We start from the raw sequence: 27,982 nt of genomic DNA, 5'->3' as shown, positions 1-27,982 counted from the left end.
CCACCCATAAAGCAGAGCCCCTCTGCTCTGTGCCAGCTGAGGGTGTTGCCACTCATGCAGCATTAAAGATTGCATGTTAAATATTGCAGAAGTTTGATTTGCTGTTATCTAACATTGCTTCAACAGATAGTAAGATGGCTTTAATGATACTTCTGTAACTGCATTTCCAGTCCAGAAGATTTAAGTCAGACTTGTTTCATCCTATTCCACTCTTGACACCCACACAGAGATCTAGTTTTATCACATGGATCAAAGGGAAAGTTGGGCAGGAAAAACCTGCAGCAGAAGGTACTCAAGTTCAGAAGTTACTTGGAACAGTATGCAGTCCCACAGTGGCAGAAGACAAGGCATCAAAATTCTGGAACTTTGAGCCCAATAGACCAGCCCTTGCAGGCCACTGCATGCCCATCTGTTCTCTCTAGCAAGGCCTCCAAGAGAACAAACTCTTCACAAGGACAGCTCCAAGGGCTTGTGATTGTCACCTGTCACACCACAGACCTTATCCACCCTCACAAGCAGAACAATCACAAAATACATACTTGTGCAAGCACTCTTAATGCAGCAGGGCTGTAGTAAACAGAAGCTTCTGCAATGATGATCACTTCTCATTTTATTGATTCAAGGGAGATGAAGTTTCTTTCCAGTCTCTCTTCTAACATCACCTATACTATGATTGTGTAGCAATAGAAGTCTTACTCTAGCTCACAAAATCTAAAATACTCAAGCTGTGAATTCTTAGCTCCTTAATCACATGAACTGACTGCTGACCTGTATTGTAAGGAAACCTACAAAGTCAAACAAATCAACAGCAGCACACTGTATGTCCCTGTCCTGGCACAAACAATGAACCAGGCAAGGTAAAGCTGTATGTTCCATGGTCTTTCACTACCCATTATTTTTTTCAGTAATCCAGAGTCCATCTTCAAATAAAACAATACATTTTCTCTATAACCCTACTAGGCTAGAATTAAGCTTATTCTGAAGATGGAAATTGGAGGCAATCTGCCTGTCCTGCAAGCAAAAGCAGCTAATAAGTTTAGGGGAAAAAAAAACTAGGATTTTATTCCTTGAAAACTAAGCTGTCATGGGTGTGTTGTCCAACACAACAGTAGAGTCAACATTCAATAGCAGCAAAATGAGTCACTTTGAGACCACAGTCTACTGTGTTTTATATTCAGTGAGAAGTAGGAACATCCAGGATCTATGGTGAAAAGCTAGGCATCCATTTGTCCCACCTGTGGATCCAGTTACTCTAGAATGGAGGTTGCTAATTATTTGTCTGCTGCTGACAATAAGCTCCAGGGAGTCCAGGCACTGTGGTGTAAAACAATATGGTGGAAAGAGCACAGGCAAGCATGGCTTGAGTAGGCAATTCCCCAGGCTTCATCCTTCGCTTACTTCCAGTAGGGCCTGTATCTTAATCTCTGATCTAACTTTCTGTAGCAAGCACCCCTCTCTCTAAAAAAGATGAGGCTTTAAGGCATCAGTCTCCCATATGCATACTTAGGACTTAAAGACATGGACAGCCCTTATCACATACTGCCTGCATATGGGACACTCACTCATCCGCTTTCCACACTTGGTGCAGGTGACCATGTGGCCACACTCAAGCAGGACACAGTCTATGGGTAAGTCCATGCAGATTTTGCAGAGGTTGTCCTCTACACCAGGAAGCCCAGCACCACCTAGGTAAACAAGAGAGCAAAGGTATGTCACTGTGCAGTCTGCGAGTTGCATTTATCCCACAGCTTCTGATACATTCACATATTGAAGCTTTAAGAAATCCCCTTTGCATCTGTATTCACGTGGGTATATAGCTGCTCCCATCAGCAGGAAAGCTTTAGCTTTCACAGTGTTTTCTGCACAATAGAAATGGAGGGGGTAGCACTGAGATTCTTAGCAATGACACAAATGAAGCAACATGCAGAATATATTACTTACCAGTTTGATCATCGGTGTCAGAAACTGCAACATAAAGAGAGAAAATTATTTTGTGGGAATAAGAAAAACTGGGAAGAAAGTTCCTCAAGCAGTACTATCACTGCAGTTTCAGCAGCCCCTTGTGCCAATTTCTCTGGTGTTAAACAATCTACCCATATTGCCAAACACAGCTGAACACATGCACACGAACAGGTAGCAGTAATCAAAGGGAAAGGATACATTCCTTCAAAAGCACAAAATGCAGCAAAATATGACACTGCTATATGCTTCTACTTCAAATAATTTTAAGTATATGGTGTTTTTTGTTTTGTGGCTTTGGCTTTTAATTACCAGAAACTGCACACCAGGACCTGAAAGTCAAGTCAGATACACTCTTTCAGCACACACCACTGTCTTCTCATCAGTCAGCTGTGCAGAGAGCACAAGGAAGATCCCTTTTGTGATAAGGTGAATGAAACCAAAGTCCAGGTAACCACAGCAGTTCAGCAATGGGAGCCATTTGCTGACCACATGCCTGCTCTCAACAGAGCAGCTGCATCTCAGAGGTTTATGGTGAGGCACCTTCCTGCTCACTCTGCCTGTTACCATGAGTCAAGTGATGAAAGCAGCTGTGATCAGCTGATCTGTGGGTGATGCAGCAACATGCACAATCTGCCACAGCTATATGAAATCCTGAGCTGGTTCTCCCTTACTGCTACTACAGAGAAGTCACCCTCCATGGCTAGCACAATGCTCTGCTCATTAACACTTAGAAACTGATCAGTAGTTGAGATACTTTCACTATGATGTGTATACTAGAACTTAAACCTCTATTCTCACTTGCAAGAAGTGGTGTTAGAATTTATTCCCTTCTGCAACTGTCTGTAGAAAAGGAAAACACATACACACTTGCTAAGTTTCTTACCTAGATGCTGGAGGTCTTTCTCTTTATAAAGCCGAGTCACCCTCTCCAACAGCTCCCACTTTTCACAGCAGCCCTTGTAGTTGACAAAGTTGCGAGCAAGAATTTCCTTCAGCTGTCGCACAGACAACTCACTGATGTCTCCAATGCTTGTTAGATCAGAAAGAGAAGCCTTCCTCCCCTGCACCAGGTTATCTTCTGAGTCAGTAGACTGAAAGGGAAAAAACTTGGAATGATTCTTGCTCTCAACACCTAGCTTTATAATTTAAATGAACTTTCAGATAGTGGGAATTTATCAGAAATACAAATCCTAGGATGGAAATGAATCTTTCCTATGGTGATAGCATCCACATGACACCAGTTCTGTAAGTGAAGGACAAGATGATGCTAAAGAAGGGGGCTGGGAGGGTGTTCAGTCCAAATTGCTGTGTTTAGCCACCCATCTCTGTAGTAGTGGTTCTGTGGTGGCAAATACAACCTGGGAAACCTGGTGTTCCTTGTTCTTTGTCTTATTCTAAGACACAAACCTGTGTCTCCTCCTCTGTTGGTGCTTCTGCTGCATTCTCAACTCCTGTCATACCAACTTGGCTTGGAGGCACATACCCAATTCCCTAAAAGAGGAAATAAAGCTTTCACCAACACCATATTTCTGCTTGTCCAGAGGGAAATTAGCTTTACAGTTCAGCATAACTGCAACACCCCCCCACACACCCACTGGACTGACAAATGGCAGCACAAGTAAAAAACTAGGCATGCTGACAGAAGTATTTCCTGTGCAGCACATTGGTATCAGTGCAGGTCTCTTCTTAAAACCACATCTGAAAGACTACTCAAAGACTACAGGTACCTCCTCAGCTTGTTCTGATCAGAAAAATAGGAGATACTAAGTGGAGGACCAGCAGAAACAACACTGGAGAAAGAAGGGGCAGTTGCTCTGATCATCTAATAAAGTGAAAGGAACTGCAGTGTAATTGCAGCTGGCTGCCCCTCAGCTGTCATTCCCCTCTGGTTTCCCTGCTGACAAGTGAGGCTGGCTGTAATGTTACCATCCTACTTAGGGAAGTGGTGACTTGCTAATGTTTACAAAACAAAATAAGAATATCAACAAAAAGAGGACCTGAACTGTAGCAGGATGTCCTGCGAGTCAAGAAAGGAAGCTGAAATTATTACAGGGCAGTAAGGGTACAGAGTACAAAGGTTAAAGAAAACGGGATTCAAAACATCCATGAAACTGGAAAATGAAAAAGCCCCTTTAAATACTTGTGGGTGTTTTTTTTTGTTTAAACCATTTTGGGATTTTTTTTGTACTAGAGACATCTGCTGAGGAAGCACAAGGTAAATAGTACATCAACTTTCACTGCTCTGGTCTACAGGAAGTAAACATGCCCATTAACTTATGTAACAGGACCAGGAGCAGATGTCAAACACTGTGTAAACTTCCCAGGCAAGATAGCAGAAAGACAAACAGAAAAAATCAATTTAAAAAAGCAAACCTTTACAAGGTTCATCAGAACAACAACATTCATCATAAACAGGAGACTAGCAACAGAGCTGGGGCTTTGTCTTCTATTGATCTGGGTGCAGGTGACACTAAAACCCTGCCCATCTCACAGCACTCTTTCCCAGCATTTCCAGATGCAGGATTGCTTTGGACTGTTTGCACTCAAAGAACAATAACAATTGTATGTAATATTAAGTTAAATGGTTGTCAAATTTGTCAACATCAGCACAGAGACAGATCCATGCACCTGCTTTTTAAGCAGATATCTTTAATGTTAAACTTCCACAGCACACTGCCTACTTGGAAAACCTTGTACAGCATCTTAAAATAGAGACAGACCATTCTGCAAAAGATGCTTCTGGTTGGAGACTGTACCTCTTGGTGTTCCTGAGCTAGCGAGCTTGAGATGGGATCTGCAGACACTGGGGATGTGTCGTGTGAGGTAGGAGAGGCTGCGCTGGGTGGTGGGAGAATCACAAAGTCTTGCTGTCCAGAGGCACTAGTATGAAACGGGTTTGTTCTCATCTGTTCCTCCTGGCTAAGTGCTGGTTGGTGGCCAAGAACCAGGAACACCAGGTCCTCCTTCTCACGGCACAGCTCGGTGGAGATCTCACGGAGCGCCAGGTAATCGCGCAGATCCTTCACCTTCATCTTGATCAGCTCCTCCCGCTGGAAAGCTGTGGCTCGGACGCGCTGACAGAGGTGGCAGAGCAGGGGGCCGCCTTCAGGCTGGCTTGAACACGATGTGCAGAAGTTCTTCTTACAGTCCAAGCAGATATGCTGGCAAAGAAGGGAACAGAATCAAACAAACCCGCCGTGCCCTGAAACAGCAGCACAGCAACCACAGCAGTGGCACCTGGAAGCCAAAGCGAGCTGTACCCCCAGAGCACCATCAAACCCTTCTCACTGATAAGTGGCACCAAGTCTGTATGGCTGCTCCCAGATGAGAAGGACTGCTGCTAAGAGCAGACAGCTGGAATCCTTTCATAGAAAAGCACTGCTCACACCAGAGACCTGCCCAGGAAAGAATTCATTCTGAAATAACTCTGCACCACATTCATCCATGTTCATCCAGACCTGTTCATCCAGTTGAGGCCACGGATGAAATCACAAGAACCTGCAAGGCAGCTGCCTGCTGAGTAAAGCCCAGCCAGCTGTGCATTGCCTATAAAACACCAGTCTGTGCATTAGGAAGGCTCCAGCATGAGAGAGAACTGCTTAAAACACATCTCCATTTCTCACTTCCTATGGGCAACTGCCTCCCGCCCTTTCTTCCCATCCACTTCACCGCAGTCATGGATGTTTTCACTGTAAGAGGAAAAGGAGACAGCAAGGCCTACACTGATAGACAACAGAATTCAACTCTTATGCAACAAAACCAACTTATTTTCTATGACATGCACAGTGTGCGGGAATTAGTGCTAGGCAGAAAGCATTGGAGCTTTTGGAAATATTAGGCCTCAGATGTTTAAAAGCTTTTCAGATCAAGTTCTGTTGTTTAATGCATGCATTTCCCCCTGCTCTGATGTCATCACCCAGGGCTCAATTTCCAGGAGCTCCAACCACTCACCATCCACACTGACATCTGAAAAAACTGATCAACACTTGGGAAAGTCAAACCCTGCATTTTCTGTAAAAATGCACTTCAGAGAGACCATTAGCCTCACCACCCAGGTTCTGGGCTTTATGATTTACACCCTTTATTTCTACAGCTGCTCAGGATGGAGAAACAGCTTTCTCCCTCCTGTTTATGGCTCAGAGCACCCTCACCCTTTGGAGTGCTGCAAGGAAAAAATGCCCATGAAGACTTGGGGGGAGTGACAAATAGAAAATGATTGGGAAAAAAGTTTCACAAATTGCTCTTTGTGATTCAAGAACACTTCTAACATCACAGTTCAAAGACAGCAGATGCATGCCCTGTGTTACAAGGTGTAACACAGCTCCTGCTGACAGAAGCTCCTCCTGAACCTCTCTGCAGCCTGGCAGCCCCACAGTGCCAACCCACAGATTTACCACCAAAGGAAACTTCTGCACAGAGGGAATCCCCAGTCACACAAACCTGAAACTCATCTCAGAATTGCTTTTCCCTGGAGGAATGGCAAGTAAAAGAGGCCTTCATCAGTCACAAATAAGGCAGGAAGGGCATCTCCACTTCTCCAGTTCTGAGAAGCGTTCTGTAGCTTGGTCATTATGAAAAATACATTTTAGAAGCTTTTAACTGACTTTTTTTTTAAACCTTGGGATTGCAGGAGCAATGCAGTTACTCAGAAGTTTCAGGGTAGAGACAGCATTCTGGTTGTGCTGCAGTGGGAGAACAAGCACTGCAGGAAGGCCAGTGAATGGGAAGTAACCACACAGACAGCACTTCCCTCTCCCAGCAATCCACCCTCTGCAGGACAACCATCAGGAGAACTGAGGGGGGGAAAAAAAAACAAACATGAATACACACTGTGCTTGCTTCCAGCTGAAAGGAGCCTCCCCCATGCTCAAACTCCCACACTGACTTGCAAAGGAACACACTCTACAGCCAAGGACCTTCCAGCCCCAAACTGTGCCTCTGTGCCCAGATATCACAGCTATGAGTGCAGCACAAAGTGTTATGCACCGTGCTTTTTCCAAACAGCAATGCCACAGCCAGCCCCAGTTATCTATCATGCACTCAAGAAGTCAAAACACAACCAGGTCTCTGACCATCATCAGCTCCCACTGCTCTCCATCTTAAGGGGAAGCCGTCCCAGCCTGTGCTTCCACAATTACATTTTACATCTTTTAATGATGCTCCAGTAGTTACTTAAGAGCATCTTACAAGTACATGCTTTGCTCACATGCTCCCTACCCCACTCCTTTCAGTAGGTGCCATGCTACACGAATTTGAATCAAAACTATCTTTAATTTTCAAGTACTTGAAATACCATAATTCTGCCTTTTTAACTAAGTTTAAGTCATTGTTTAAGTTATCCACGTGGTCTGCAATGCATAAGGAATTCATATTTTACCCATCGTATTCCAGCACAAGGATTAGCTGGATACTGGAGTTCAGAAGTACTGCCTCTCCTGGGACAAAACACAGTTTTCTGTGGTCTTGTTGCATCAGAGAGAGACTTCATACGTGGCTTGGTCCATATCAACAGAATTAAAGAATTAAGACAGCTTATAAATATGTCAGTTTTTCCTCTAAGTTGTGTATACAGTTCTTTATGTCAAACCCCCATCTGGAGCAGCCTTCCTGCAGCTGTTCTGCATCACCACCTGCAGCAATCCAGCTCCAGTCAGCCCCTGAGATCCAGCCCACCAGCCAGCATGGCAGAAGTGGCCCATGGCTTAGGAACCCCCCTTCACAATGCCAAATGTAAGCCTCACACATTTTCACATATAGCACAGAACGGGAGCAGCTGAGACAGAAGCACACGCTGTACTGGGCTGTCCCACAGGACACCACAGCATACAGACAGCACTACGACAGCCACGTGCAGTGCTTGCACTATTCCCAGCTGACTCAGAGACTGCCCAACGTCAGGGAAAAGCCTGAGAGTACATACAAGAGGAACACCCCCAGATTTCAAGCTGTAATGATTTCTGGAGCACTTCCCAGTGTGAAAGTTCCTCAACATCCCTGTTCTAAGAGTAGAAAGCAACAGCTGGACCAGGACTTACCACTTCTCTGCTATTTGCCTCCATGAACAAATAGATCACACACTGAGGCAGCAGTTTGGACTCTGAACAGCTTTCTTTACTCAAAGCTTTTTCGAGCAGCACTACAGGAACCACCACACCCCAATAACATTGGTGGCAGCATTTGCTGTCTAATTAAAAGACCTTGTGGCAACAATTATTTTGGCATCAGTATGCTCACAAATGAGGTTTACAAACAAGATTAAATGAATTAGGTTTTTTTTTTTGGCACCAAGCTTCAGCAATGCAACACACAGCTTCAAAAAACCTTTATGACTTTTAGTTTGCAATAGTAGCTTGGAAGAGATACATGGATTTTCCTTTAATGAAAGCAGAGATAAACAACAATGCTTCTCAGTACAATGTTTTTTTTCTTTTTAAGGAGCAAATTAAAAGTTAATGTTGAACGTAATGCTCCTCTAAGTGATTACAGCTAGGAAAGCCAAGATGGAGGTTACGCCATCTTTAATAATGTCAGCTAGTTGCCAAAGAATGACAACAAGACACAGAAGCAAAGACAAGACTGCCCTTTTCCATATGGTATTCTCAAATCAGATGCCCCCAGTGAACACTCATTTCTCTTCATGTTGGCTCTTTGTAGTTAAGGGGGAGACACAGGGCACACTGCAAACTGACCATTCCCTTAAACCAATGGCTCCGTGGAAAACTCTTACAACTCACCTTCCTCGAGGAGCTGTCGAAGTGCAGCCCACACGCTTTGCAGCTCTGCTCAGAAGCTGTGGGTGATGGGAAGGAGCTGTACCCAGGGTTGGAGTAGGCTTGGGCACGGGCTCCCTGCGGCACCTGCATCTCCTCAGGTGAGCCATCCAGGCAGAACCAGTTACAGCAGCTTGCCCACATAGTAACTGAAAGGGAAAAAGAAAGCATCAGTAATTTGAGAAAAATCAGAGATTAACTTCCACTAACTTATTTGGGAACACAGTTGTACACAATTACTTGTTTGTTCTCTTGCAAGCCAAATACTGACATGTACACACAACCTAAAATCCCAACAGCTCAGTACAAAACGCAGCTTTGCCTTCTTAGACCACCCATGGAGAAGTATTCCAGAATCACTGCTGGCAATTTCCTTTGGGAGTTACAGAGGAATTAGAATCCATCTGGGCATTTCAGAGCACACACCACATGTCACCACGTTCTGCTGAACAGAGCACAAACTGCCTCCTCTGCACTTCTGCCTTTGCCCTGCAGCCCCTGGCCTAACACTGCAGCGTTGGAAGATGAGCTTAAATGCAGTTGTTTACAACCATACACGAGAATGAATGAGAGCAGTGCAGGCTCTCAGTGCCACACAGCCCTGCAGGCACCAACAGCAGTGCTGCAGTGTCAGCTTGGTGCTCATTTCTATATGCCACCACTGTCATCCTGGATAAGCAGAGGTAATTACTACTTGATAAATACACAGAGACATTCCGTGAACAGCAATAACACATCACTCATTTGCATGAGCTCTGCACTGCAATCAAAACACACACTTTAGATATCACAAAGTTAGTTTCTGCACACTGATATTCAAGCAATCAGCCCTTCTCTGGCAGTAACACACTCCAACATCATGCAGAAGCACTGAATTTGTGTTTTAAGTGGTGCTGTTGGAGGCTTGTTCCTACAAACTGCAAATCTAAACCACAGGAGAGATCCCTGCACAGGGAAACAAGCATCCCCAGGCCCTGCAGCAGCACAGGCGAGCACTCCTGCTTCAAAGACCCCCACAGACCAGAGGCCACCCACGAGAGCACAACACACAAATGCTACTGCCCACCCCCAACACTTTGTTTTCCTAACAAGCCCACTAATTCACTCCGGAACACTGCAACATGTCAAACGTCAGGAAGAAAAACAAGGGAGTGCACAAAGCAGGATGGAGTAACACAGCTCCACATTCAGCTGATGTGTGTCAGTGCTGGGAAACAGAAAGGCTGACAACAGCCACTGAGCAGACTGCCTCTGATCCGTGGGTCTTTTCCCAAAGACACTTTCCATCATTATGGGAGCACATGGAAACACGACAGCTGCTCACACAACACAGACAGGCACACAGCTACAGCCTGCAGTAGTGTATGGCAGGTTTTAATCACTTACAAACCTCTGTGAATAAGTCTGCCTGCATGCAGGGCTTGCATTGACTGATGCTCCACTGAAGTCACTGTGGAGATGTGTGACAGCCACACGACCAATTCTCCAGCAACTCAAGGAAAAGATGTCAGCTATGCCAGCAAGTCAACACTGCAGGCAGCACTGACAGCAGCAGTCTTCATTATTCCTGGATACAGCACTCACAGAGGCCAATGGCAGAAAACAGATGTTTCACTCACGCAGCTGCAGGATGACAGCAGATAACACCTTTGGGAAAGCGCAAGCTGAACTGCAAGGCAAGCAGCAGGTAACTGCAGGCAGCCAGGCTGCCCTGAACCATGCACCTGCAGGACCTGTGAGAACCAAGGGTGGGGGTACAGGATTAAAACCAGCCTTGCCTGGGCATGCAGACGCAGCCACCCGCGTGGCAACCAGCTCTACACATCCGTGAGCTCTGTATGGACCTGCAAGCACTACTTCATCCCAGAGGAAACATCACTGATATTCAAGTTTTCATCCCATACGCTATCAGAGATGGTATTCATAATGCACACCTGGGTTTTGATGCTTTCTACATTCACTTTCAGTATTTTAAGTCAAGCTCTCACCATCTCTCTTACTCTATATGCAGTAAGAATGCCAACACCTTCCTGGCTGGAGCAGCAGTCTGTCTACATGCAGGATTTATTACACATGCATCATGGGTTTCTACCAAAAGGTGGGCTCCAGCTGTATGGCTTGATGTCTGAATAGGAAAAGGGATTTATTTTATTTATTTATTACAAGAGTGCAAACCATAAGGGACCCAAGCAAACAAAGCCAACATTTCTCACAATCTTTGAGCTTTCGGTTCCATTTACTAGAGCTCTCTAAGTGTGCTTGGCTGCTCAGGAATGTAGGAAAAGGAGCACAGTGGCACCAAGGAGACTCTTGAGTGGAGGGATCAAAAGGAACAGCACTGCCTCAACAGCTGATTTTGCTCCCATGTGAGCAGAAGTCCCAGCAAGTCTTCCTCCTCCCAGGAGTCCTGCAGCCACCACCGACCCCTGAAGTTATTGCAAACAGAGAAGGGTGCCAAAAAGGGAGGGAGATGCAAAACAAAGAGCAGCTTGACTGCTCAAATGTGTTCAGAAAGCCCAACAAGTCACTGTGACTTGGGAATATCCATCTCCTCCTCCAGCATTTTTTAATTGTGATTTTTATGTTATTATTCCATGCTGTATCCCCCACAAAATTCAACAGATCCCACTTTCATGAAGCCTGTTCTGCAATGGCTGAAGTTTAACAAGTTAATCAGTTGGTGCCTCATTAAAAGCAGACTATAATGGCTCATTAAAAAAACAAACAACACTGGCTAAGCCTTCACTGATAATGTGCTGCTAAAATTAGCTCCAATAAGAACCTACCACTTGAAAAGTGAAGTCACTGCTTCCTCAGGCACAAATTAGCATTTACTTGAGCAGGTTATTCTGCAGCCCTGTTATCAAGTGACATTTACTCAGTCTATCAGTCTATGTCACAGGCACACAGACCTGGATTACAATGAATGGGAGAAACCATATGCTGGGACAGAAGGGAAAGTCAAAGGCAGCACTCACAAGAGGCAAGCAGGCAGGCTGTCCTCTGAGCACAGCATCTGTAGAAGTGAAGTTGTATCACTGCTAGAAACACAACAGCTTGGATGAAGAGGCTGACATTTTGTTCTAGAAAGACTCAATGTTGCTCATCTCTGCTCATTCAAGTCTGCTATACTGACAGTCTTTATGAAGACAAACGTGACTGCTCTGATCAGCCACTTGGATGGCAGCCTAAGAAAGCCAGCAACAAAGAGGATGCAGCACTCCAGCCAGTCTGCAGTGAGCTCAGAGAAGCAAACATCCAGGTTATTTCATGGTAGCTTCTGCACACCAAGGAGCACATCTGCTGTGCCTGCACACTGCCTACACCTTCCCCATAGGATGCAGAGGGCTCATGGCTGGTAGCATAGCTCGTGCTTTTGGGTAATCCATCTTCAGCTCCTCCAACAGCCACAGCCACACTCCTGCAGCTCAGTGGAGCAGGTAGGAAGGCTGCTGCAGGGGAAGCAGGAGGCACTCAACTCATTGCACTCAGCTGAGGAAGGAGCACAGCTCAGGGCTGCTCCTCAGAGCACACGAGCCCAGAGGAAGGCAATTTGGCTGCACACCAGCATCTTAATCAAGGAAGTGACATCCATTCACCACAGAGCAGAAAGGAAACAGCACAACCCATAGGGGCAGGGCATGGAACTGTGCAGGAAGGAGCCCAGCACTGCTCTACTGCTGAAACGTGGCTGTGCTCAGCTATCACTGCTTCCAACAGTAAAACATCAAAGTATTCTCTAGTTACATTGCACACGGGATGCCACTGTGCAGACAGAGACCCTTTTATATTGCTATCCACTTAGTTTACAAGGGAGTAAATCATCTGCAGTATAAGCACTCAGAAAAATTGCTTAAAAAGAGAAAAAGTTAAAAATTAGAGATCTCAATCATGAAAAAAAATACAGGTGGCAGTCCAGGATTACTTTGTAGCTTCAGCAATGCCCATCAGCACTTGTGCTACAGTTCACAAGCAGACTGCGCCCCACACTTGCTGCTGTTCTGTCTGTTAGAAGTTTGAAGGTGGAGTCAGTGTGAGCACCATGCCCATCAGCAAACCCCCAACACTGCTACAGCACAAAGACCTGCACTTCCAGCACCTCTCTGAAACCTTTTCCTTGGGGAACTGGAAGAATGCTCTTAGCAAGCTGAGGGATTCCTGCAGCACTGCACAGGAAGACTGTTCCAAAGTCCCCAAGCTCCAAGGCATGCACCCAAACTGCACAGCACCCACCTGCTGTCCTGCTCCACAGGCTGTGCCAGATGACTTCACCCAACTCCCAAATGAGGACTTTGGAAATCCTGTTTTGTTTTAAAAGGAACTGATACCTGGGTTGTGTATTATTTCAATTATTTATTTTGACCTAAAGTCACACTGCACATATTGAAAAACATTTAGGTAACAGTTCTTCTTGCTATTAACTCTAATTAGGTTTCCAGACATCTACCAAGATGGCAGTGCAATAACAGCCTGCTTTTTCCCTTGCAAAAAGTCAGTGACATTCATCAGAAAGTTGCACAAAACCCAGCACTTACCACCACCATGTGACTGACTACTTCTAGACCAGATTTTGTCTTACCTACGTTGTCTTAAATTCCTTCGCCTCGAATTATTTGGAGAGAGGAATGGATCTGACAGCCTGTCTCCCTTCCAACACAAAACATGGTGCACTCTTACATTAGCTCAACATACACACCTGAGATGAGGTCAGCTGCAATAGATGCACAAACCAAGTCAGAAAGAGAAGAAAGAAAATTCTGGAAAAGTTAAGATTCCAAAGTATTCCATTTTGTTACCATACCTGCCTGGCACTGTGTGCATGTACCTGCGTCTGCAGTCTTTATCCAACATGCAGAAGTGAAAGCAAAAGTGGAAGCTCTGCCAAAAGTGCAGCAGTCAACAGCCCAGAAACCCAAGATCGCTGCATACTATTTCGATCAGTACTTTTTATGGTAGGACAAAATTGATGCTGGCTTGTGCTCTGTTATTTTTTCCTCTTTTCATTTACAGCATCACAAGTCTTTCTTGGATTTCATTTCATGCAGCTGTTTTTCTCAGGCTGCCAAAACTGTAGTGACAATATATAGCAGTGAATTGCTAAATGAAAATCTGAAAACTTAAAATAACTGCATGGGTTCAGAGGAAGAGGTTTAAATGACCTCAGTTTCCAACAAGGAAAAAGCTAATCATCACTGCATGGCTTTCGTGATGCTCCTCTGGGTGGGGGCAACACAGGGGTGGAGAAGAAAGGGGAGGAGAGAATGGCACATTGTGTGCATCTTCATCATAACACTGAAATTCCCACTTGAAATAAAAAGGCATCAAGCTATGTCTATTGAAACTCTTGGGCCACCACCTTCCATTTTGACTCTGTGAGTGATGTGCTCATAACAGTTCATCTTTGGAGTGAAGCACAGCAGTACAGGGGAGGCAGATGGGAGAACAAGGCATCACCCCAGGCAGAGCTCCTCCAGCTTACTTCAGCAGGATGGGTGCACAGCAAGCAAGATGCATCTCACCATACATCACCGTGAGGAGCACTCAAATTCCCTGTCCCACTTAGGGCATCAGGTACAAAGATTTGGAGAGATGAAGTACTCAGAGTAGCCGCTCCCAAAATAGAAAGCTTTAAGCACAATCTCAAGCCTTGTAGTTTTACTCAACCAACAGCTGAGCTTCTCTTGGAGGTGGTACTGTATTAGCATTCAGAACTACATTAGGTTTGTCTGAAATTGGGATTGTAATTGGCATCAATGCTCTCAAGACCTGCTACATCCATCTCAGACACCCAGGATCAGGAGTGCTCACTGATGAGCTACAGTGCCAGTTGGAAGCCTCCTAAACCACCTCTCAGGGGAAGTCTGAGATTTATTATTTAAGCAGTGCACTTCACATCTTTTTTTAGAAACTAGAAAACAGCCTCAGAACTCCCAACACACAAAGCCCACTCCTTCCCCCTTGCTCCACAAACCTGTAGTAGAAAAGATAAAAAACCCAAGGAACCCATACATGTGAGATGAATGATTGTGCAGTAAAATAGCAGCAGAGATCTGTGCAGACTGGCAGGCAACCTCTCACCTGTTCAGCTGCAGCCAGAAAAAAATACTGTTTTTATTTGCCTAGGCTGAAAAAGATGAATGTATGTAATTTAGGCATATCACAACAAGTACAAACATCACTTACTCATTTCTCAGCTATACTTATTCCAAATTAACCTGAATTCAAATCCAAACCAGGTGCTGAGATAGGAAAAATGCCACGTTTTCAAGTTGGATATTAGGAAAAACTTCTCCAAAAGAGCAGTGAGGGGCACAGGTGGGGGGTGGTCACCATCCCTGGAGGTGTTCCAGAGCCATGGAGATGTGGTCAGGGGGCTCAGTGGGGTGAGGTGGGAGTTGAGAGCTCCTTTCCAACCTGAATGGTTCTATGATCACAGCTGGCATGGTGTGAAAGCTCTGTTCTCTAGCTCACTTGAATATCTGAGTTTGTTGGCAATTAAAGAAAGGTGGGCACAGGGTATTCTGCAGCACTGAGAAGCAAGAAAACTGAATACAAGTATTTTGTATTGCTATTGAGACAACAAAGGAAATGTTGAAACCCAAAAATCAGTTTTATGGCTTAGTCAGCTCATCTGCAGGCAATGAGAGAAATACCCACCCTCATTTGTGGTAAGCTGTTAAAGGTGAAAGCTTGAGAGATACTTTGAAGTTCCTCTCTTACAGCATTTCCATAGATATTAACAATATTCTTGTGCCAAACAGCCTTCATTTAGCACTGAAGCATTTGAAACCGAAACTTACATGCAACCCTGTATAAGAGCTTGAAAACTGAGGGAAAGTGCAAGCCTCACCACCCTTGTCTGCCAGCAGAACTAAGAGGAACTACTTACAGCAGTCAACAGGAAGGATGATGTAAAGCAGCCCATCTCCAACCGCCTGCAGGACCTGCTTCTAGGGCACAAAGGTTCCCAAGCTGGCAACCAAACAAGAGTAGTGGCCAAGGAACCGTGGCTCTCTTCTTCCTTCAGCCTCAACCTCTGAGGAACATTAAGCATTCATAACCCCAAACCATTGGGGATTGAAATCTTGCTTTGTTCAAACTGAAACACACCTAAATAAACCCAGCAGCTATACTGCCCACTGGTTTTGGATAGATTGGAGGGAAAACATCCCATGGAGATGCTGGTAGACCTCACAGGGGATCTCACCTATGCTATCAGCACAGACCACTTGCATACAAGAAATTGTTTCTCTACCCTGCAGCTAAATTCATGACAAAAAAAAAAGAAAGCTGTCTTCCTTTGTTACATCTCCACTTTGTATTACAGCAGAATATTAAAGCCTGGGCCAAACACTTGAAGCATCTGTGCAAACTGCCAGCAGACACAGGGCAGCACACTGCTAAGGCACAGCTGGAATTCACACTGACCAAAGCAGAGTCAGGATTGTTGAAGTGGTTGTTGGATCCTACCTGTAGAAAATATACAGAAAAGACTGAGAAAATATTAAATAATAAAAGCTTCAATCAGCCTTTAAGAACTCACATCCTTCAGACCCAAAACCTTTGTCACCAAGAGGAAATCTCCCATATATGGCACCAGCAGACTTGGTCCACATTTCAGCTCGTGGCTCTTGGCAAGCCCAGACATTCAGACATCCTGAGTCAGTGCTCCAAAGATCACTCAGTTTTATAAACCAACAAATCTGCTCCACTCCAGCTGTGGGGCCTTTGTTTTGTTTTTAAGTTTACTTTGGTTTGGAGTTAGTTTTCTTGCATTTCTCCCTGGTCCCCCCCCACCCTTTGCAGCACACAAACATTATCCTATTTTCATTTTGCTTCTCTGAAACTGGGAGGAGCACTTTTATCCATTCCAGGTTTGTTTGTAAAGCAAGAGATCAGACTTCTGTATTAGACTAGAACCTGGTGTCAGGGCATTAAGAAAACACCAACTACTATGGAAGAGAAGATATTATGCTGCCTAGTGCTTTCACACTGCCTATTAACAAGGAGAACTTAAAATAAACAAACCCAAACATCCTCACTCCTGCTCCCAGATCCCAAGCATCATTCCCAGCATTCCAGCCCGACATCTCCTGCTCCCATCCTAAGCCCTTCTTTTGCTGATGAACTTTTGGACTTGGGGAAAAAACTACTTAAGGAAAAATAGGACCTGAAGTTCAACAGCCTCCATTAGGAAACTGCTTTCAGATTAGTCACTGAATAAATAACAAGGGACAACTAGGGGCGAGGATTCCTGGTTTCAGTTTTCAGCTCCACTGCAGATGACCTTTGCATGTGGTCACTTCAGTGCTCTGTGCCTCAGTTCCCCCAACACAATGCAGTTAATGGAACTCAAATTAACATTATTTCTTCAAGGCATTGCTATGTCCACAATGTTGTTAGATACTTTCAGAGAAACACCACAGCTTGCAGAAGAAAGCCTGGGAAGAAATGCTGACAGTCAATATGTACTTGGACCTCCTTACACTTTGTTTATAGCTCAGAAGGTTTGCTAAATACTTGCATGCTATTTCCCCCATAATGAGCATTCAAGCTGATGGACCAAGCAGACAGGAAGAGCTGGTATCCTTTTCTTCATGTTTGTTTTTAATTGGCAGAAATTTAGGAACTACAGCCACGCATTCCAGATCAAATTTCAAGCTTGCATCTGTTATCCAGGCAGAGCAATAAAAGCCTTACCTTGTATTATCAAGAGTCCCATCCCAAACCTAGGAACAAGCTCAGACTCCCATAGCATTACCTTCCCAAGTTACACAGCTTGAAAACCCAGCGAGGAGACAGGACTGGTTCCAAGGATGATCACCTTACCTCACTGCACAAAGCCAGGTTTTCATGAACCAGGCTTGGGTTTGGACTATATTCTGTGGTATGAAAAGACTTCATTGTCCACTGCTGAATACACTGTTTACAAGTGTGACAGAAATAACATCTAACGTAGCAAAAAAGTGAATTGAAACTAAAACCCATACAACCCTATTAAGTTGTTATTTCGTATCTCTAAAATATGCAGTCTGAAGCTCTTTAAATAGGTTTTCACCAAGGAAAGGTTCAGAGATGAAATCAGCCCTGCTATCAGATGAAGCTCTCTGCAGGTTGAAGCCATCTCCCAGGGCAGACAAGAAATGCTGCAAGTGCTTTGCTTTAACTGCACTGCTTTGCTGTGTACAAGCAGTCATTTACTGGTGCTTTGAATTCCAGCTGCATTCCCTATGCACATTTTGTAGGCACTGCAATTCAGCGCGGAGACGCCAGCAGCAAGCTAAACAACATCTCAATTCTTTTCAGGGATGTCATTCTGAGTGAAGTAGGAAATAAATGAAACGAGAATTTCAATTGCAAAAAAGCTGTCTTAAGCTCAGAGAAGCTGGTACCAAGAATGGTAAGGGCAACAAGGCACTGCACAGGCTGCTCTGAGAGCGATGGTGTCCATCCCTGCACACCTCCAGGGTCAGGCTGGAGGGCTGTGAGCACTGATGGAGCTGTGGGTGTCCCTGTGCACTGCAGGCAGTGGGACCAGATGGCCCCTGGGGGTCCCTTCCAACTCCAACTGTTCTGTGATGCTATGATAAGCACCAGGAAAAGAGCAAGAAGGCCAGTGAAAAGGAGGTTGAGGGCTTTGAATCTATTTTTACTGACAGTGCATCACCTCCTTCTCACATTTCTCCTGCACAGGAGATTACACATCTCACCTGGGAGGCTGTGCATGGAGAGATACACAGAGGCTGCATCTGAGTAACCAACTCAGAAATACACACAGGAGCCACTAAGCCCCATGCTGAGAAACAGACAGTGTGAGTAACACAAGCATCAGCTGGGAGAAACCCGAGTCCTGTGCTCCCTGAGCACCTTTATAAACACCGCCTTCAACTCCCATTTTTTTATTATACACTCAAAAGGGACCAGGAAATCCACACTTTATATGGAATCTGAAAAATAAACTGTTTCCAAACTATTTGGTAATGCTCGTGTGATGGCCGCAAGGCAGCCCGCAGTTTGGACAGCTGTGCGAGCAGCCACAGAAGCTGCATTTCAGAACAGCCCTGCATGGAACAATTGAAACTTTCTCCAGGACGAAGTCCGCACACAGAGCACAGTGTTCCCCCGCGACAGCACAACAGTTTCATTATTGTTTAACTACTGAAAAACAGCTCTGATAATCTATCAAGCCTGACATCTCAGCCGCCTCAGCAGGCAGGCGTGTATAGGAAGGGGCTCAAGGATCCAAGAAGGAAAATTATTTTGTTAATCTAAACAGAGGAAGCGTTTCTTTTGGGGAATAATTTGCCGTTTTGAAATCTGTTCTGGAAACCAAGGGCCTGTTTGTCCTCAGAGTTATCATACGCAAGGATCTAGAAAGGAAAGCATTTCATCTGATGAGTTTACTCCTCTTTAAAGTGGACCTTATGAAATGCAGCCTGGCAGTCCCATGGAGAGGGGATCTCCCTGCAGTACAGCAGCTCCCCAGAAGCAGTTCCAGCCCCATGTGCTCTCCTAGCATCAGTCTGGAGACTGAAGGAAAAGATTCCACAAAGGCACTGCTTACCAACATTCTTCAAAGATTTCCCACAGCATTCTGAATATGGAAACGTGTCAAGAGGAAAAGAATAGAAAGCTGATATTAATATTTGAGTCAACATGGAAGTACAATACAATCTTATTCTGAGGTTTTTTTTGCTGGAGCACAAAGCCTACTTGAGGCTCAAGTGACATCAAGGACCACTAATATGAAGAATTCAGAGCTGATACAGATACAGAGAAGAATAAGCAGCCCCTCTGAAAGCAACAACTCTTTTTAAGGCAAGTAGTACCTCATGGGAACATAGATCTAAAAAGCCAAGGAGGGCTTTAAGAAGTTGAAACAAGATCTCAGCTCTAAGAAAGAAGGGAAAACGAAAATGTAAGATCCCAATCTGACAGCCATGCTCTGTCTCTTACAGAAAACTGTGGTTTTTCAACCTGGCAGTGTTCTCTGAAGACTGAATAACCACTTTCAGAAGGATGCACCATCTGGTGACAGAACCCAGCCTGCAGACAAGTGCTGCTTCTGACATCAATTCAGGGCAGTGCAATTCTCCCACTCCAGCTCTCCCCCCACCTGTGAGATGGAGAGCACAGTCACTCATCCTGCAGAGCCTTCAGGCTCCTGAGTGCCAGCTGGTGTGAGCTCAAAGCACTAATCTGCCTTCTTGCCACGACCTTCACTGGGAAGCAGAGGAAAACCAGCACAGTATGGAGGATACAAACAGGTGCTAGGGCAAAGGGGGTTTGCAGGAAGCAAGTTCATGCCATGCTCCTTCCCAGCTCAGACTACAGAGGAGCACCAGGTTCCCCATGCTCATTATCACACACCTGCAGCTCCTCTCATCCAGCTTAAGGGCAGTTCCTGACCAGTTCACCTCACTAAGAGAGGTGCACACACCTCCCTGCCTCTCCTCCAAACAAGGATCTCTCACCCCCTTCCACCCCTAAGCAGCTGGTTCAAAGGCACAGGAGTTGCTTATTTCTGATCTTTGGATCAAGCTCTATACTCCTCAGGGCCTTTGAAAGGCTTTAGAGAGCAGACTCTCCAAGACACCCTATATGCATACAACAGTGCACTCTGAGACAGAAAGGAGACCTACACCTAACAAAAGGTTTCTTTTCCTCCACATATTCCAGCAAAGCCAACGGGCACAGCACAGGGACAGCATTTCCCCTGGCTGGAGGTGAGGATGCAGACCACAGCTGTGCATCAGGTGCAGCCCCAGGTGAGTCAGCAAGGACAGCAGGAACGGATCACTGCAACTGATGAGCAGCCTGCCCACTTCCCAAAGCTGTAAAGTCTGAAGCACCACTTTTAATAACCCCTCTATGTGTAGCGCAGGAGATCCATGCTCTAGCCTGACTGAAGAGTTTGCATCTAAATTATGGCTTTAAAGCTATTAAAGAAACCCGAGCTGTTAAGCACTTATCCACGAACACCAGTGTGATGGCAATCAGCTTTTAATTAAGCCCAATGGCTACCAGCTGGGGGGACGCCCACACTGCAGAGGGCTACAGCTGGGGAGCTGCAGCAGGGTTCATGCAAGCAGAGAGAATTGTCCCTAATAGAAAACACAACAATAGCCTGAGCAAGTCATTTGGATTCATTAGACCCAACTGTTCTGCTGAACATAATTATGCTTACAGAAGCAAAGGTCCCTGAGAATGAAGAGACCTTCCTCCCAACTACTGTGAATGCAAAATGGGTTAAAGAGAGAGCGTGGTGCAATGGAGTGTGACAGGACCTAGAAACCATAAGAACGCATTCGGAGCCAACAGCTTCATGTTCCCCTTCCCAGCCCTGCAGAAACGCAGGTGGCAGTGGAAACGACAACAAGGGGAAAATACTGTTTCTTCTTTCACATCGCCACCGACATGCCTTAAGCATCGCTTAATTTAAAATATGAGGCTCACAGCTTTTAAGCACAACCTGCTACATTGTCACACACAAAACAGGGCAACTCCTGCAGCACCTGCCGTCACCCATCCTAACCAAAGGGAGAACCGAAAAAGAATCACAGTGATGAACAACTGCAAAGAACCCATAACATCCCTGAGCCCAGCGCTGCAAGGACCGCTCCAAGAACGAGAGCACGGGAAGTTCTGCACGCAACCTGGGAACAAGGGAGAAGTGCTGCAAAGCCCCGCACCGCCTTCACACAGCACCGCAGCCGGGCCAGGAGGAGGAGGAGATATAAAAAACACCCCTACGTCCCGGCAAGTCGCACGTCGCCCCGAACGCACCTTGAGCGGAGCGCCGCAAGGCTCACACACCGCGCCGATGTCACAGCGATCTCCGCAGGCAGCAGCTCGCCGCTCACATCCCAACGGAGCGCCGGCAGGTGTCACCGCCCCGCGGGCAGAACGGCCGGGAAGGAGCCGAGGGCCGCGCTCACCCCGCAGGAAGGCGCTGCCCCCGGTTTCGGGTCTCCCTGCGCCGGGCCCGCAGCCCTCGCAGGACCTCAGCGAGGGGATCCGCGCCCCTCACCCCGAGCGGGGAAGCCGGGCCGGCGCTCCGACACCCACGCACCGGTCCCCCGCGGCTTCCCTCCCCGCTCCGACCGGCCCCCCGAGCCCCGCCGCCTCACCTGTCCCTCGGCGCCCCGTCCCGCGCCGGGCCCCGTGCCGGCCCAGGCCGCGGCTCCTCCCCGAGCGCTGCGCTCCGCGCGGCAGCGGCGCTATGGCAACTGTGCGCCGCGGCCGACCATAGAGAAGGCGGCCAGAGCGGCGCCTTAAAGCGGCGGGCTGCGCGCCCCCGCAGGGCCCGCCCCCCTGCGGCACGGAGGTCTCCCTGGCGCCCTCAAGCGGCCGAGAGGGGATTGGTGATTGCAGGACCCCGGGTTCGAGACCCCGGCCGGGCAACGCGGGGTTGGGACGGGGACAGCGCAGGGACAGCGCGGTGTGACTGTGTGCTGCCTTGGAGCCAGGTCCCCAGTCCGTGATAACATACATTTACTCAAAGGCTCGCAGAATGGCTTGGAAGGAACCTAAAGACTACCCAATCCCCTATCACAGAATCACAGAATCACAGAATGGCCAGGGTTGGAAGGGACCTCAAGGATCATGAATCTCCAACCCCCCACCACATGCAGGGTCACCAACCTCCCCATTTAATACCAGCCCAGGCTGCCCAGGGCCCCATCCAACCTGGCCTTGAACACCTCCAGGGATGGACGGGGCATCCACAGCCTCTGGGCAGCTGTTCCAGCACCTCACCACTCTCATAGGAAAGAACTTCCCCCTGACATCCAACCTAAATCTTCCCTCCCTCAGCTTAAAACCATTTCCCCTTGGTCCTGCTGTTACCTACCCTTTCAAAGAGTTGATTTCCCTCCTGTTTGCAGGCTCCCTTTAGGTACTGGAAGGCTGCAGTGAGGTCACCCCTCAGCCCTCTTTTCTCCAGGCTGGACAAGCCCTGCTCCCTCAGCCTGTCCTCGTAGGGGAGGTGCTCCAGCCCCCTATCATCTCTGTGGCTCTCCTCTGCACTCTCTCCAACAGCTCCCTGTCTTCCTTGTACTGAACAGACATGGATGCTAACCACTGTATCAGAACATACAAAAACATACACGCACCTGTGCCCCTGTATGTGTGCAGACAGGCACATACCCAAATAGATATATGCACACCTATACAGATAACACATATATACACACATAAAAGTATCCAAACGTATGTGTTATACACACATCTAGGGCAAACACTCCGCCCTACAGCCCCGCAGCCAGTGCAAGTAATGGGGCTCAGAGCAGGGACATCCCCACCTGCAGTGGCACAGCCAAGCGCTGACCCCAGGATTGACTGCCTGGCTGAGCACAGGGAGAAAGGCTGAATTAGGATTTTTAGGTCAGAAACTATTTTTGACCTACTTTTATTATGAGAATTTAGGGCAAAGCAGCCTGAATGAGAAGCTGAGATTTTCCAGCATAGGTAACAGACTGCTGTCACCTGAAGCCATCGTTGTGCCCATGCCAAATGGCACACAGAACCCACAGCATCATCACCAGGAATTCGGGACCACAGCACCAAACCCCACACCCTGCACACCTTGCCCCAGCAGGGCACAAAGCAGACTGCAAGCAGATGAAAGTCTCAAGCTGTACCAGGAGCTTTGGAGCAGTGCAGCTTCGTCACCTTTCCCTGTTCCCTTCCCCTTCCCCTCCCTTTGAGTCACCATCCCATGACAGCCCACAGTGACAAAGTGCAGAAGGAGCATTTCCCAAACCCAGCATCACGTGGGGCTGATGACTGCAACCTCCCATGATTTAGGGGAAGGAGGCAGATGGAAAACCCCTCTGCTCCAGACAAAACCATGGCTCTGTACAGCCCCCCTGCTCATAAGGATCATTCTGTGAGTTCCTGCAGACAGGAAAACTGCCCCAACATAACCAGCCCCAGGCATGGAAATCCCAGAGAAGCACAAAAATGTAACTTTAAAATGCATTTTAGTCTTCATGCAGCACAACAGTGCTCCAAAACGCTGCAGGGCTGTTAAATCGATGGGGTCACATCCAGTGTCCATTGCATCCCTGCTCACTAACTCATCCCACCTATGCTAAGCACTACTGAGAAATCTGAAGCTAAGCAGAACTTGCCATGCATTGAATCACAGCATTGGACTGTAAGTATGCAACACCTTTATTTCTCAACCAAGAGCACCATGGGCTGCCCAAGGCAGCAGTTATGAGGTGGGAACAAAACCACTGCAAGGTTGTGATCCCAAGCCACTGCCAAGGATGTTACAGTCCCACTGGTGGCAGAGGAGGGGACCTGCCTACCCCATGCCAACCACACATGTGCCAAGAGAGCTCTCCAGGGAACCCCATGCATATTTTCTCACAGGGCAGAACAGGAGCTGTTCTGTGCTGTGGGACTCAGAGGCAGTCTGTGCTCAGCGTCTGCATGGTTTTTACAGCTCTCTCAGACCTTGACATTTGCTTTTCCGTCCCCATCAGGGTCATGGTGTGGGAGTCACTGGCCTCTGCTCCTGCACACAATCGCTGTCAATATCCAGCTGCACCTGCATCCCTGTTGGCTGCAGCAGGAAACAGAAGAGCTCAACTCTGCTAAGTCTGCACAAGCTGCACCTGCCCCAAGCAGCCCCAAGCAGCCCCCAGTCCCAGCCCCTTGAGGACTTCTTTCTGCCAATGCCCTCATTTTATCAGGGTCTGATGAACAAATGCAATTTAGTACACTTTGCTCTGATAAGACCCCAGGTGCACCATTATTGCCATTACTCAGCACAGGATCACATCTCTGCAGGTCCGAGCACCCTGACAGTGAGATGGGCATGAGGACACATTGACCCAGGTTGCAAGCAGTGCTTCTCATTTAGCAGAATAAACTCGAGAGCTCAGGCTGCTGGCAGCAGGTGCCTTTCTCAATAGCACACATCTGCCCCTCTCCCATTGCAGTGTGTACCCCTGTGGGGGCTGACTCTGCATCCCACTGCTCCACACCCACACCCACACCTCCCTTTTCCATAGCCAGAGCCCACCTGGCGCGGTGACTTGGCCAAGCAGGCAGTGAGTGGAGCAGTGCCCTCCTCCCACGGCGCTGCTCTGCCCTGCAGCAGCACACGGGTGCTGGGCACAAAGCTCCAGGAGCGGCCAAGTGCTGACTTGAGAGCGCCGGTGCTGCTGTCCCTTGTCACCTGGTTGGTCACCTGCCACGTACACACACAGGCTGTGAAACTCAGTGAAACACCTGAGGTCACCAGGAGATGATGGCTAAGTAGTCACTTGGTGAAGCTCTTCCTTCCCCTCAGTGTCACCATGCCATCCCCTCCAACCAATCAGCCCAAACAGCTGCACCAGGGGCTCCCAAACCAGGGCTCCCTGCCATGGCAGGAAGGCTGACAGACAGCAGCACTCACCACCACCGCCACGCTGAACTCCTTGGCCAATGTCTTCAGCTCCCGGGCCAGTTGCATCATGATGGCCAAGCCTGGAGGTTGAGCAGGTGTTGGTGGGTGGGAGCTCAACCCAAACAGAGGGAGCAGCCCAGAGGTAGAATCACAGAATCACTCAGGTTGGAAGACCTCTAAGAAGATCAAGTCCAACCATTGACCCACCCCCAACAGCCCAATGGTGATGCTGGACTTGTGTGAGCCTTAGATACAGTGTTCATAAGCACCTTCACACCATTTCCAGCACGTTGCAATCAGCCCCCCCCCCCCCCCCCAGGGGCAAGCTCACCCTCTGACTGCCGGCCACCCAGCAGTGGGGACAGCACGGCTGACACTGAATCAATGAGCACTGCCTTGAGCGGCCCAGCCGAGCTCCCCACCTGCAGAACAAAATCAACCATGCAATACTGAGCAACACTTTTCGGAGGTGTTAAAGCTGCACTGAGGCTTGGATATCCCTGGGATGGGGTGACACTTGTCAAGGAGAGGAACTTGGAGGCCTTACCTGTTGGGAGAGGCAGTCCCGCACCTCATGCAGGGCACGCAGCATCTCATAGACGTCAAACACACGGACCACCTGCACCCGCTGCAGGGCCTCCAGCTGTGACACACAGCAGTGTCACCCTGAAACCTGCACTGCATGCACAGCATGCCCACGTCCCTCCTGCCCGTGCCACAGAGCCAGGGGCCTTCATTTCTCCTATATTTACACCACCCCATGAACACTGTTGTCCCCATAGCAATGATGGCAGCAGCACAGCTCAAGGAGCAATGGGTGAGGGACTGAATCAAGCTCTCCCATTCTCCCCTAAAAATAGCACCCAGCCTCAGTAGGAATGGGCCCAGCAGAGTCCATGAGGACAATGGTGCACTGTTGCCCACACAAGCAGGAAAAACACATAACTCACCTGCTCCTCCTTGTCCTCCACCCGGGCCTGGAGCATCTGGTAGAGGCGGGAGGCAGTGAACCCCCCTGTGGAGTCAAGGAAGACAACGTGCTGCCTGAGGCCGAGGGACACGCTGGCCGCGATGCTGAGGCAAACCTGGAATAGTATGGACCAGTCATCAGCTGCCCACCTGTGGCACAGTGAGAGCCCTCAGTGTCCACGACCCCAGGCCAGGTCACCCCCTGCCCCACTCACCTGTGTTTTCCCACTGCCTGGTGCTCCTGCCAGCTCTGTCACCTCCCCGGTGTACAGCCCTGCGTCCAGCAGCTGGTCCAAGCTGTGGGGTGAGCACAAGGCAGGATGCTTAATGTGCATCCACAAAATGGGGACAGTGCTTCCACGTACCAGAACCTATCAACTTCCCAAAGGCAGAAGCCCTGGGCTCTGCTCCCACTCTCCAGCCCTGAATCCATACACCGTGGGCTGCAGCAGCTTTGCAGTGCAAGAGGATCATGCTGAGATGGGAAAGAGCCTGGGAGCCAGGTTGGAACATCTCCAGTTTCTCTGCATCCCCACTGTAACAAGCCAACAAAGAGACTGGAAAAAGAGAAATAAGCCTAGGCAACAAAGAGCAAGTCATCTCCTTGCCCAGCCTTGGGAAATCATCACTCCAAACCCTCCCAGATCCATAACTCTCTTCTCAAGGGGAAGGCTGAGGGCAGCACATTCTCTAGTCTAGAACTGAGACATACAGCCAATTCCAAGAGATGTGCAGGCTCTTGCAAGGACAACAACAGCAGTGTCATCCCTCAGGGGACAGACACCAGCTGACTTCACAGCCACAGGACATGAAAAGTCACCTCTGCTCTCAATGGGCACAGCCAGGCTGGGGTTGGTGACAACTGCTGGAGACAAATAGGACAACACTGAGCACACAGGGAGCATCATCACATCACAGCTCACTGGGAACCCACCTGGAGCTGCCGGTCGGCAGGATGGCAGTGGAGCTCTTGAGCTCCTCATAGAGGTCTGCACCATTGGTAGGGAAGGCTGAGAACTGGGCCAGCAGCACACGGCGCACAGCCACCAGCGCCTGTTGGACAGTTTGTAAAGGGACTAAGGAAGCCCACAGCCCAACGTGCCCTGCAGAAGATCCTCCAGAAAAGCCCACCCAAGCAGGGAGCTGTGAGTGCCCGGTTTAGGGAGGATTCAGGGATAACCCGATACCTTGTAAGACAAGGAACAGTTCTGGGCAACGTCCTCTAGATCTGATGACACAAAGTCCACCACTACAAATGACACAGAAACAAGAAGGGTGGAACATGTGGTGATACCCCAAAGGGGCAGGAACCAACATCCCCCACCAAGTTACCAGTTCTGATGTTGTTTGCCCTGAGGAGTTGGATCATCTCTTCGGTGAGACCAGGGCACAGCCCGGCCCGCAGGACCACCATGGCCTCGGCACCACGGGACGGAGCGCTGCAGGGATGGAAGCAGAGAGACCTGTGGGGAAATGGGATGGGCACCCACGGGGTACCATAATGTACACGGGGATACCGCGGTGCACCATGGGGACATGCATCCCGCAGCATCCCCATGGGGCCGCCCACACCGCAGTGATGCTGCGTGACCCCAAGTGGGTCCCTTTAGTGCCACCCGTCCCCAAACCACACACGCAATCATCACCGTGCCCACGGGGCGAGCCCTCCCCAGCAGCCCCACGCGTGTCCGGGAACGCTCAGAGCCACGCAGAGCCACGCAGAGCCCGCACCTACGGGTGGCCGAGGGGTCCCTAAAATGCCACTGGTACCGAACCTCGTCCCATACCAACCCCCTTCCTGCTTCCTGCGGGCTGCGGAAGGGCTGCCGGGCTTTGCACCCCCCCTAGCGGTCTGTTCAGCCCGAAGGATGCTTCC

General features: G+C 48.2%; 2 protein-coding genes across 8 annotated transcripts; both read right to left on the bottom strand.

The window, feature by feature from the left end:
• Positions 1–6: 6 nt before the first annotated feature.
• Positions 7–26,199, bottom strand: RFFL (ring finger and FYVE like domain containing E3 ubiquitin protein ligase). 5 transcript variants are annotated; one of them, XM_090122586.1, is made up of 7 exons: positions 26,088–26,199; positions 8,697–8,881; positions 4,719–5,123; positions 3,370–3,453; positions 2,846–3,053; positions 1,942–1,965; positions 7–1,685 (listed from the first exon to the last, which is right to left on the bottom strand). In XM_090122586.1, the coding sequence occupies exons 2-7, from the start codon at positions 8,874–8,876 to the stop codon at positions 1,504–1,506; spliced, it is 1,083 nt and encodes a 360-aa protein (XP_089978712.1). In that variant the 5' UTR covers positions 8,877–8,881; positions 26,088–26,199; the 3' UTR covers positions 7–1,503. The 5 variants fall into 5 exon arrangements, with proteins under 5 accessions (XP_089978712.1, XP_031447650.1, XP_089978713.1 ...); XM_031591790.2 differs by lacking the exon at positions 26,088–26,199 and adding an exon at positions 21,863–22,019; XM_090122587.1 differs by lacking the exon at positions 26,088–26,199 and adding an exon at positions 21,519–21,630.
• Positions 23,892–27,962, bottom strand: RAD51D (RAD51 paralog D). Of its 3 annotated transcripts, none has more exons than XM_031591796.2 (11): positions 27,838–27,962; positions 27,439–27,545; positions 27,294–27,355; positions 27,041–27,159; positions 26,322–26,403; positions 26,088–26,222; positions 25,685–25,780; positions 25,469–25,559; positions 25,147–25,217; positions 24,769–24,936; positions 23,892–24,306 (listed from the first exon to the last, which is right to left on the bottom strand). In XM_031591796.2, exons 2-11 carry the CDS (start codon positions 27,518–27,520, stop codon positions 24,229–24,231), a joined length of 984 nt encoding a protein of 327 aa, XP_031447656.2. In that variant the 5' UTR covers positions 27,521–27,545; positions 27,838–27,962; the 3' UTR covers positions 23,892–24,228. The 3 variants fall into 3 exon arrangements, with proteins under 3 accessions (XP_031447656.2, XP_031447655.2, XP_089978715.1); XM_031591795.2 differs by having other exon boundaries at positions 27,439–27,569; positions 27,838–27,947; XM_090122589.1 differs by having other exon boundaries at positions 27,439–27,569; positions 27,898–27,916.
• Between the last annotated feature and the right edge of the window lie 20 nt (positions 27,963–27,982).

Source organism: Phasianus colchicus, chromosome 21, assembly GCF_987193195.1.
Source record: "Phasianus colchicus chromosome 21, bPhaCol1.hap1.1, whole genome shotgun sequence".
Classification (NCBI taxonomy): Eukaryota; Metazoa; Chordata; class Aves; order Galliformes; family Phasianidae; genus Phasianus; species Phasianus colchicus.
This window is presented reverse-complemented; position numbering and strand designations above follow the sequence as displayed.

What these genes read in the sequence shown, in the direction of transcription:
- RFFL (XM_090122586.1), bottom strand. Translation starts at nt 8,876, where the DNA reads ATGTGGGCAAGCTGCTGTAACTGGTTCTGCCTGGATGGCTCACCTGAG. An exon ending in TCGACAGCTCCTCGAGGAAG is followed by an intron (nt 5,124 to 8,696) that starts GTGAGTTGTAAG and finishes CTTCTTTGCCAG; the next exon opens with CATATCTGCTTGGACTGTAA. An exon ending in TAGCTCAGGAACACCAAGAG is followed by an intron (nt 3,454 to 4,718) that starts GTACAGTCTCCA and finishes TTCCTCTTTTAG; the next exon opens with GGAATTGGGTATGTGCCTCC.
- RAD51D (XM_031591796.2), bottom strand. Translation starts at nt 27,520, where the DNA reads ATGGTGGTCCTGCGGGCCGGGCTGTGCCCTGGTCTCACCGAAGAGATG. An exon ending in AGTTCAGCGTGGCGGTGGTG is followed by an intron (nt 24,937 to 25,146) that starts GTGAGTGCTGCT and finishes TGTACGTGGCAG; the next exon opens with GTGACCAACCAGGTGACAAG. An exon ending in TGGCCAAGTCACCGCGCCAG is followed by an intron (nt 24,307 to 24,768) that starts GTGGGCTCTGGC and finishes TTCCTGCTGCAG; the next exon opens with CCAACAGGGATGCAGGTGCA.